We start from the raw sequence: 11,029 nt of genomic DNA, 5'->3' as shown, positions 1-11,029 counted from the left end.
CAAGAGGAACAGGAAATCAGCAAGCAATACGACTTGGCAAAAAGGAACATGAAGAATAGCATCACACTAAGCAACCCACAAATCATATCTGGTTATGAATAATAGATTTATGTATCAGAAATAGACGAAATAATGAATGCCAGAGGCTTTAAACAAATGTGGTGGTAAGGTGAAAAATGCTAGCAGAAAACAACTCCAAACTATACTCATGTATATGTTACTGTGCAGGAAGCTAAACAAATAGAATGAGAAATGGAGAACAAATGGTGAATCGAGGCAAAACCCTAGCATCAAACTGAGGATCTAAACTCACTACTGCTGATCAGTAAACTAAGCCAAAACTATAATGACGGAAGACCTTTTAGAGAAAAAGAAAGAGAAATAACTTCTGCCGAGCTGTTTCTGCCTATGATGAAGATGCAACCTCAATGGCACTACCAAGGGGCCATGCTGCTTCAACATGTGAATCGCCATAAGGCACTTTCTTGACCAAGGTAATGTCTTGATAAGGATCCACGCCTGAAAGAACAAAAAAGGCAATATAAATAAGAAAATATCTGTGAAGGCTATAAGTTCTAGGGTTATCGTGACATTTTTTCCTTTGAAATAAGCCATACCAAATCCATCAACAAGTAATGTGTACTGGTAGACAAGGTCTATGCAAAGGTAGGGAATGTTCTCCTCTGAGACATCGGGGTAGGTTGCCTGTGCATCCTTCACATTCAATTTACAAACACGCCGTGCATTTTCTTCAAAGTCCGAGGGTTTAACCTTAGCAGTCGCTGCATTTGGGTTAACAAAACCAGCCTGAACACAGATGAGAGACACAATTAGGTGCAAGTAGTGATTAGGATTAGTAAGCCAATAGCAATTCACTTCAGGAAAATCAGAGAGCTCATTTGTGAAATCGACTTGCCTCAGCAGCCCTATCAAAGAAAAATGATGCTACAAAGAGGTTCTTTTGTCCATCCCCACCGCCACCATTCCACACACCACCAAATGTGCATTTCATGTGAGTGCATGCTGGTTCATCAACTTTAAGAGCTCTCACTGCAAGAGCCCTGCACTTCGTATAACTAGCACCAGAAGGTGAGCCTGATGCTTCAAATGTATTATCACCATAGCTGTATTTCCCTGAAATTAATGGCACATTCAAGATATGATAAAATGTTGTAAGCAATAATCAGAAAACATATATTGACAATTTAAACAATAATTTGATTGGACAATTTCATCTTTGTTGGAAACTGGAACATGTATTAATCATAAGATTAATCTGCTGATAAAGTAGCATGCTTTTATCAAAGGCCTCTTTTATACAGAATGGTACAATGCTTTGACTAATATTTTATCAAAGGCCTCTATCATAAGATTGGTTTATGCATATTTCATAACAGGGTATGGACCCTGCATAGAACAGAACAAAGTTCAGGAAAATAGTATTTCGTACTTTTGGTTATGTTTCAAAATGATCATTCGCCCTTTCAATGCTGATATAATTTCACTGTAAAATGTAGGAAGTTCATTTCAAATTCCAAAAAGACAACGAGGTAATGGTAAATCAGCTTTAGATATTGGCCTTGAAGATTAAAAAAAAAGCAACCATACCATGATGCCCCTCCAACATACATTCGCTGTAATCATTGCCTTCGCCGGCTTTTAAGATCTCCGCTCTAGCCGCCAGCAAACCATAATGCAAATAACTGTGGATAACAATATTTGCAGTTATATATTATACCAATGCTCTTTACACATCTTATTTAAATGGAGGGAATATTATGATGCTAGTTCCTACAGTAGCCCATCGAATTGTGGTAAATTATGCTGTTCCATGTCATTACAAATGTAAGAAATGGGAGAGAAGCGGTAGGATTAACCAAAAGACATACGGTGGCTTCACTGGCGAGTATGATTGATGCCAAATATTATTATTGCCCACAGTTTAACTCTTTAACACTACAACCACCTGAGCTGCTAACATGTGGTAGCAACCTCCAAATAATTGCAGGTTTCACCTTTCTACAGTGACATAGGAACTCAAAATTGGAATATGAGATAATTGCTAACCATGCCATGACTGTATATGGACTGGTTCTATCAATTTCGAGTAAGCCACTTTAAGCACAGGCTTTAGACATCATTGGTATATTAAATTGGCAGAAAATAGCAGTAAAGTCAATTATAATCTTAGAATGTAATGACATATTTGATGCAGACCTGTGAACATAAAGATAGTATGTGGTTCCTTTAAGTAGGAGCTTTTTCACATATGAATCTTCACCATCTGACACTTCAGGCGCCTTTACTGCATCCTTCTCTGAGATAGCATAAGCCATTTGGACTGAACCACCTCCTAAATCAACAACTCCAACTGTGTTTGAGTATGGCTTTCCTAATTTTCCCAAAAGATAATTGATAGTAACCTACAAAAGAAAATAAAGGACATCCATGTTGCTTCTTTCTGTTGTGAAGGTTGCAGGAGAACATCAAATGGATAAGCAGTTTTACTTTCAAATTAAAAACACCAAAAATGTGATTATGGACATTGCAAAGTCAAAGTTAGACGGGAACAAGTTAACACTGTACCCACTGGAAGAAAATGGTGAGAAAGGAAGAAAAAGAAGCTCCGAAGCATATTGAATTTTGAATAAATTAGAACAACACTGTACCCACTGGAATGCGCCTTCCTGAGATCCATCTAGAACAGTCACCCAATCTGGCTGGGATTTGAAAGAACTCTTGTCACGAAGAAGTTCCCTAACCTGCAGCATTCATATTCAACAATAACAAAAGGAAATCAGATAATACAAAAATAAAGGAGAATACAAAGAACATCAAACATAAATGCTAAAATTAAGGCTACAAAAGAAAAGGTGGAATGATCACATTTTGAGGGATATGACATGCTACTGCCAGACCACCACAAGGAGAATATTTACCGCTTGCAAAATTTCTTCAGACCTTTCAGTCCCTAATGCTCTGAGACCTGCAGTAGCCTGCACAACGGTCCAAAATCACGTTTTGCTAGAAATACTGTTGCCAAAACTGATGTTATTTCAGCTTCCACTACCATAAAATGCAATACAAGAACCATCACTCACCCCAACCCTGACAGGCGTTTGCTGATGCAACTCTGCTGGAACTACCTTTTCAGCTTCCTCTAAAAGAGAAATAAGCGATTCAGCAGCCTCCTGCGGATCCTTCGCATAAGCACTCAGACCTGGTTTTTTCTAGAGCAAAATGAAGATGAACAATCAGAGATGTTAGATTTCCCCTCTCTTTTCTGGATGGTAAATTGCTATTTCTAATTCAAATATATAATAGGTCGACAGTATATGGAAGGTTAATTGCAGATATTAGGTCAATGGGTGCCTTAGATAAATGATCATCTTTCACAGCAAGTTCTAAGGTCCCCCCAAAAGGCCAAAAACTACATGGTACATTGTTTAGAGAAGTGAAGACAGGCTCAACCAGGATGATAAGCTGTTCAAGCCTCTAAATTGCTTCATAGAGATACAATCTCGGAACATCTACATGCGACTTTGCGATTTTGCAGAACATTTATTTTGGCATGATTCCCTTCCCGATGTTTTAAGGTCTAAATTTCCTTTTCTAACATCCATAACATGACACATTTCCTTTAAAAAAACATGATAGATTCTGTGAGGGGCAAAATATCAAGTTTTGGATAGCAAAACAGATAGGACAGAATTCCCAATCCAATTTCCTACTAATAAAGGGCCAATTCTTCAAGCTAGTTTTTAACGTGACAGTCAGCAAAGACTTTCCAAAATTTAAACTGATTCATAAAGACTGTCCAAAAGCATTCAGACAAAATCCAGGTAGAAATAGCTTTCTTAATGTTCTCTCTTTTGGGATTATTCCCCAAAAATCAGCTGTCTGCTGTAATGTATTTAACAATCAAATAACTAAACAATGCTCCTGAGTTCAAAAGCAAGAAACTCAAATAGAGTTTTGAAAGTCCTAAAGTTGACATGCTAAGTAAAAATCAACTGATTTCACATTTGAATAAATAACACTAATGTATCATGACAAGGTCCTAGCTTAATGCTTAGTATGGCAAGACCGCAAGACCTCAAGGCAAGCAATGTGCTTATAAGGTGAATAAGATGCTTATGCTTGCACCGGTGCTTAATGTGTGCTAGCAAGGTGGTTGAGCCTATTGTGTCTAAGCACCTTACATTTTACATGCCGATGATTAAGGATGTAACATCATTCTCTCTCTTTGAGCACTCATGTCTAAGCACCTTGCGTTATACATGCCCTAATGGGCTAGAGCCAGTCATACACCGTAGGTCTATGATACTGAAACTTCTACTTATTAATTGCAGGAAAAGGTACTACTTGTCATATCCTAATATGAAAGATAAAAACCACATAGTGGGATCACTTCATCATTCAATATTCATCTGGCCATGAAAGTCTAGAGATAGTAGATTATGGCTCCAACAGTTTATGGGAAACAAATAAAAGGATCAGCATCAATCGCCACATTTGACCATTCTTAATCTGGCCCTGAGTAATTATATCTGCAATACAAATTGCTATCGCAAATTTTTCACAAACTATGTGCAGGATATTATCCAAAAAAAGGTGCAGGATTGTTTGGTTGTGAACTCTCAGTAGCCAAACCAAAATTTTGGAATAGCGAAAAACCAAACAACTCGAACACTTTGTCAAAAGAAAATAATCATTGTTTAGATTGGTCATACGTTACATATCTTATTAGATTCCACCGGTGTTACTGAATTTTCATTGCTGTTAGAGAAGCCAATTGTCATTGGCGTTACCAATATTTAGTTAGGATTGGGATAGAAGCAGACCAAACAGGCCGTATCATAACAATCTCGTTTCAAAGGTCACTCCAGAACACCCCCTGCATCAGACCACAGAATGAACAAACCCACCCAGCAACGCCACACAGTACGCAAGTTAAACTAAATGAATGGACAAGAAAAAAGCCCAACCAATTCACCTGCTTGAACAGCTCGATCTCCTTCCCAATGGGCACCAAGTCCAGGTTTTCGTCGAAGCAATACACGTGCACGCGGCTTCCGGAGCTGCCGGCGTCAAATATCACAGCGTACTTGTTCGATCCGTCTTCAACGGCCCGGGGGCCCCACCTCCGACCGCCGGCGGCGAGGAGCCCACCCCCAGAGGTGGAGGCCGGCGCGCGCGGCATGAGAAGTAGCACGAACGAGATGAGGAGTACCGGCGCGAGCAGCACCAGCAACACCCCGCGGTACCGGTGCACGCGGTCGGCCACGGCCTCTGTCTGCTGCTGCTGCCGTGCCCCGGCGCCCGAGTAGCGCCGCATCCTCGCGGCCGCCGCCGTGGCCGCCGCGGCGTCCGCGGCGGAGGGGGCGGCGGCGAGATCGTCGGCGTGGAGCAGATCGGCCGCCGAGGGCGTGCGGTAGCGGATGCGGCCGTTGGTCGGCGACGGTTTCACCGCCTCCGGCTGCGGCGGCTCCAGCGTGGCGGTGCGGGGCGGCCGCCCGCGGCGGCCTTATCGAGCGCGTGCCGGGGTGGGTGCGTGGGTGGGTGGGCCTGCGCGGCAGCACGCAGCTGCGCGGTGCCACGGGCTCGGCGCGAGAGATCTCTCCGGCGCAGGTCACGGCGACCGTTGGGGTTGACTCCGGGGTGGCATTGCGATCGGGGCGAAGGGACTGGGCGGCAAATTGGCTCGATTCGTGGAGGCGGCCTCGCGGCTCTCGCCGTGCTCACGATCACAACTCACGGCGGAGGGCGAGGGGGGAGCGGGGAAACCGGCCTGGTCCGGGGGGACCTGCGGGACAAGGTGGCCGGTGGTGTTTCCGGGTGTGTGACGGAGATGCCGGGCCGGGAGAGCGTGCAGGGCCGCGGGCGGCTGCTGCCCCATGGGCCACGAGCGCCAGGCCCGTGGGTTGCTATCGCCACTTGGCTACTCACAGACGCACAAACCCAATCGCCATTTTTTTTTTGTCGGACAGTAGGCTAGAGTAGAACCGTTCCTATTTACTTGGAGAGCACGTGAGCGTGGTTACCTCCTCTTTTATTGGGGTGAGCTTACCACTCTATTTCAGTTAAAATGCACCTATTTAACTGATTAACTGAGTTTCAACGTGACATAATATGCAATATAATTAACTGAGTTTTAACGTGACATAATATTTAGAATTAATCTTAAGTGCATAATATGACAGATCAAGATCGAAACAGATGGAAGCCAGGCGGGGGGGGGGGGGGGGCGTGCGGTGCCCACTGCCCCAGCGAAGCTGTGCGGGGGGGGGGGGGGGCCACCAGGCCGTCGGGGTGGGGGGCGGCGGGGGGCGCGGGCGGCGGATGGGGGGGGGGGCGGCGTGCGGCGGCGCAGATGGGGGGCACGGGCGGCAGATCGGGGGGCGGGCGCCGGCGGCGGTGCTGCGGGGGTGGCGCGAGCGGTAGATCCGTCGCGCGGGGGGGGGGGGGGGGGGCCGCCGCGCGGCAGAGGGAAGAGGGGCGGTCTGCCGCGCGGGAAGAGGGGCGGTCAGCAGAGGGGAGAGGGCGGGCGGTGATGTGCACCAGTGCTCGCGCGCGTGGGAAGCGAGCGTTCGCGTCCGCCCGTTTTTACCGAGCCATCTCGTTCCGCATCTTCAGGGTATATTCCCCTACGGGAGCCGCTCCGTTCCACCATTTCTCAACCAAACAGCGGTAAAAATGGAACCGCTCCACTCCATTTTCACTCATTCCACCAACCACACGGACCCATAGTTTCTTCTCTTTTCTATCTTTTGGTACGACCCTAACCTCTCGCGCTTTCGTCAGTCTGACGTGCGACGGTAGCCCTCCGTCCATTCGATCTGACCGTCCAACAACGACACCCTAACCCCTCGCGCTTTCATCAGTCTGTCGTGCGATGGTAGCCCTTCATTCATCCAGGGTGTGTTCGTTTCCTAGGGTCTAAAGTTTAGAGGTGTTACATCAAAGAGAATCTTGTCATTTAGAAGTATTAAATAAAGTCTAATTATAAAACTAATTGCAGAACCTCAGGGCTAATTCGCGAGACGAATCTAATGAGGTATATTAGTCCATGATTAGCGAATGATTACTGTAGCATCATTGTGGCAAATTATGGATTAATTAGGCTCATTATATTTATCTCGCGAATTAGCACCCATCTGTGAAAAATTTATAAACAGATTTTATTTAATATTTTTAAATAGCAAGATATTTTTTGATGTGACCGGCTGCAAGCTTGACTGGTGAGGAAACCAGCGCACCCTCAATCTGACCGTCCAACAGCGATAGCGTCCCCACCCCCTCCTTCCCGATGCCCCCACCCCTCGACGATTACCATCTCGCTCCGCCCCGCCGCCCTCCCCTTCCTCTCCGTCTCCTGTGCAGCCCCGACGCCCTCCCCCTCCTCTCCATCTCCTGCGCAGCCCCGACTCCCCCCTCCCCTCACGACGGCCGCTGCCCTCCCCTCCAATCGGCGCTGCGCGGATAGACGGAAGCCTAGATACGTGCGGAGCGTCGCCTGGCCCGCCTCGCGTCGGTGCCGCTCGGATCGACGGCCGCCGCGCGCGGATCGACACCCTGCCGCTTCGCATTATCCTCACCCTCGCTTGGCTCCCCGTCCAGCATCCTTCTCCTCATTCGCCACCGTCCTAATGGAAGGCTCGTGGAGGTTGTATCCATGGATGTGGCAGTCGGATGCCCTGCCATCACCGAAGCCCCATTCCCCGCACCCATTGTCCAGACTCTAGCCGCCGACGCCGTGGGGAGCAGGACAGATGCACGGAGGTGCCGATCGGATGCGCTGCCATCTCCATCCACAATCCTCTTACCCAGGTTTGCATCGCTCTCATCCTCGCAAACGGTGTGGCCTCGGCCGTGCCTGGAGGGCTGGCCTAGCAGCTCACACATCTGTACTTTTGGAAGACTTTTTTTTTGTTTCATCACTTTTTCTTCTTGTTTGATCGTTTCTATCATTAAAAAATAGGAACGCATGTACCATTGCTGATTTTAGTTCCTGCTTGTTTAATTCCTCTTGTTTATTTGTTTTCTTTACAGATCTACCTATTATACAGCATGGAGACGCTTCTAAGAACAGAGAAGAGAGATCGAGCAGAGTCTGAGAGGAAAACAATCTGATTGTTTTGGCTTTTATCGACGAGGGCAGGCTCTGATTTGTGAAGACCACTGGGGCCTCTACGACTACATTGCAGGTGCCTACTTTAGTTTGCGCTGACGTCGGCCAAATTGCATCTGCCCAGAGGATGCTGCTCCCGTACGGCGGCATCGCGTAAAGCTGCCGGACACATGTAAAATTTGTTCAATAAACTAATGATCTGTTCTATGTAATGTTTTTTCATACAGAGTTGATATTACCTTTGCCAATCATAAATTTAGAATATGATTCATTCAGAAGCAACTATCAAATAAGTACAGGCTAGCATGTACATTTTTAGTGCAATGTTGAGAGACAATACATGTGTTTAGGTTCAGGATAAAATTTTGTTGAATCCTAGCATACTAAACGTAACTATATGAAGCTTGAGATGCACCTTAGATCTTAGACCATAAGTGGATCAGGAAAGAGATACTTCAGTTATTATCATTAAATATGGGTGAATGTGCATATGCTGTCCGCAAAAATATTTAGCTAGATACACATTTAGGACCAGACAAATTTGTTCATCTACCATCTATCAAGGATGTCATTGCCTACATGAGCATCTGCGCTCCTTTTATTGTCATGCTAAATTGTGCGGTTACCATCTGACTTGAATCTAATACTGTCATTCTCTTATTACTGGTCACTAAAAGCCACTATACTGAACAATGAGTTAGCTATAGTGGCCTCAGAAATTGTTAATTTGGACTTGAAGTCTGAATCGCCACACTACAAAATAGGTGGGTGTACATAGATTTCACTTACAATTATGTGGCTTGAAGCTTTGGAGATGCTGCTTGACAAGCTAGAACAAAACATGTGGCTGTCTGCCCATCTCAGGGAGCCGGCAGCAACATGGCAGTATCTACTGGAAGATGGGAAGCCAGATTTATTATATCCAACCTGCAGCAATTTTGTTTCTCTGTCCATATTGATTACTTGAGTAAGAGCCGGTGCTGCATTCTCATCTCTCTTTGTTCCTGAATTGGTCATTACTGTCAATTTCCCCGATCTTTGTTTGATTATGATTGTACTAACAAGATATGCATGGGCTCTATGATTTCTCTACATTCCCTTCATCCAGATGGTCAAACTGCATTTCACTCTATTAAAAGGCCCTGAGAAAGAGGGTACTTTCTGTTTACCGATGAATCTCAAGGGATAGTAATAATGTTTGCCTCTTAAGGTATGCATCCAACTTATTCTCACTCAACTTGCTATCTTGTCACTGAAATCTGTTAACTGAAGAAATCTGGTGTTCATATTTTTTAACGAAATCAACTTAAGTGAGTTGGCTGGATTCAAAATTTCGAGCTAATCTTATCTTAGCTACATCTAGCTGATATCAGTTTCTTACATGCCACTTGTGCTTATTTGTGATCAGATCTGGATAGCGTCATGTGTATCCCGTTTGAATGCTATTTGTCTTCCATGCCACTTATAGAGGGAGAAACCACATGCAACGAGAGAATAATAGATCCTGATGAAAAACTAATTAGTTGGGCAAAAATGACATGTACGAAAGCAAACAATGCATATGTACAAATGACATGTCAACTGTCATGAGATTTCTGGTACATATATCCTCCTAAACCAATCAGGATATACCATTTGTATGAAGTCTATGATTTGATATAAATTGCAAAATCCTAATGTTTTTATTTGCTTATTTCCTGCTCCTCTATTCATTATTCAAGGCTTTATCTTTCCTTTTTTCTGATAAAGTATCTCCTTTAAGGACAGTAATCCTGCAGTAATGTTTTCCAATTTTTTTTCTATGAAGCAATTTTTGCTGTTAATAACCTTCTCTCTGCAGGTGGTCAAAAGAATTATGGCTAGCTAGGTACAAACACAACAATTAAAGTAATGTTGTGAAGAGCTGAGTGATATGAGGATTAAGCATTGCAGCCTCAGCCACGTGACCTCTCTTTGGAACTGAACGATTGACCATCAAAAGCTTATATTGTTTAAGGTGTGCATTGCTATTCATGTTTGTCTTTGTATTCATACTTAGTCCTGAATCATGAATTCATGATAATTTTAGTAGTCTTAAATCATGAATTAATGATAACTAGGTTTGTGCCCTTGCGTTGCTACGGGCAATACAAATTATTGATTAATAACATTTTAAATCAGTAGACAATTCAGTAGATAATTTTAGTAGTCTTAAATCATGAATTGATGATAATTTTAGTTTAACATTACATTCTAAATCAGCTCTTCACATGATCTCAAACCGACTATAAAAGCACAGTCTTAGCTGTTTTTCTTAGTAGACTCTTCTCTGTTGTATGGGCCTGAACTAGCCATCTTTAATAATGCCCTTGTGTGCATTTGTTTTCTTCAGGTTATTTTGAGGAATTGAGTGATAATTAGAGGGAGCAAGCTAAAGAGTTGATGGAGTACCAGGTATTATTTTTGTTTCCTCATAATTGTGATGATCATTTGCCAATACCACTCTACCATAATAGATATCGAGTTACTGATGTTGTTTGTGTTTTGTGTCATTAGAACGAACTGGAGGAGTTTAAAAGTTTTTAATATGAGATTTATAGGTTATTTTTTATGACATGTTGCTACTTATCATGTGGAGATGCGATGGAGAATTGGTTTTCGAAGGAAGATATGGGTTCAGAGTTATGAAGGTTGTTGTCTGAATTTGACTTACATAATGAAAAATTAAAATATCAGTGTTAGAGATTTTGTATATTTATCTCATCAGGAAACTTGGACTTGCCAAATGATCTAACATGGATTTCACTGAAAAATGCAAATCTCGTATGACATTGCGTGCTCCTCAATTGCATTGAAGATTTTATATACCCCTCTATTGCATTGAAGATTTCCGTAGCAACGGACATGCCATTAGCTATG

At 43.8% G+C, this 11,029-nt stretch overlaps 1 protein-coding gene and 1 long non-coding RNA gene across 9 annotated transcripts; one reads left to right on the top strand and one right to left on the bottom strand.

The window, feature by feature from the left end:
* Positions 1-67: 67 nt before the first annotated feature.
* LOC112874135 (probable apyrase 1) lies at positions 68-5,813 on the bottom strand. Its single transcript, XM_025937310.1, has 9 exons — positions 4,997-5,813; positions 3,102-3,230; positions 2,940-2,996; positions 2,670-2,762; positions 2,218-2,423; positions 1,609-1,703; positions 917-1,134; positions 618-807; positions 68-519 (listed from the first exon to the last, which is right to left on the bottom strand). The coding sequence occupies exons 1-9, from the start codon at positions 5,336-5,338 to the stop codon at positions 407-409; spliced, it is 1,443 nt and encodes a 480-aa protein (XP_025793095.1). The 5' UTR covers positions 5,339-5,813; the 3' UTR covers positions 68-406.
* Positions 5,814-7,284: 1,471 nt separating this feature from the next.
* On the top strand, positions 7,285-10,950 carry LOC112874137. 8 transcript variants are annotated; one of them, XR_003224903.1, is made up of 5 exons: positions 7,285-7,830; positions 8,053-9,098; positions 9,240-9,341; positions 9,540-10,127; positions 10,503-10,950. It is a non-coding gene; the product is annotated as an uncharacterized LOC112874137 (long non-coding RNA). The 8 variants fall into 8 exon arrangements; XR_003224906.1 differs by having other exon boundaries at positions 7,289-7,830; positions 8,053-8,895; positions 8,996-9,341; positions 9,972-10,127; positions 10,503-10,936; XR_003224902.1 differs by having other exon boundaries at positions 7,289-7,830; positions 9,972-10,127; positions 10,503-10,936.
* The last annotated feature ends 79 nt before the right edge of the window (positions 10,951-11,029 follow it).

The sequence above is a fragment of the Panicum hallii genome, chromosome 9, assembly GCF_002211085.1.
Source record: "Panicum hallii strain FIL2 chromosome 9, PHallii_v3.1, whole genome shotgun sequence".
Lineage (NCBI taxonomy): Eukaryota > Viridiplantae > Streptophyta > Magnoliopsida > Poales > Poaceae > Panicum > Panicum hallii.
This window is presented reverse-complemented; position numbering and strand designations above follow the sequence as displayed.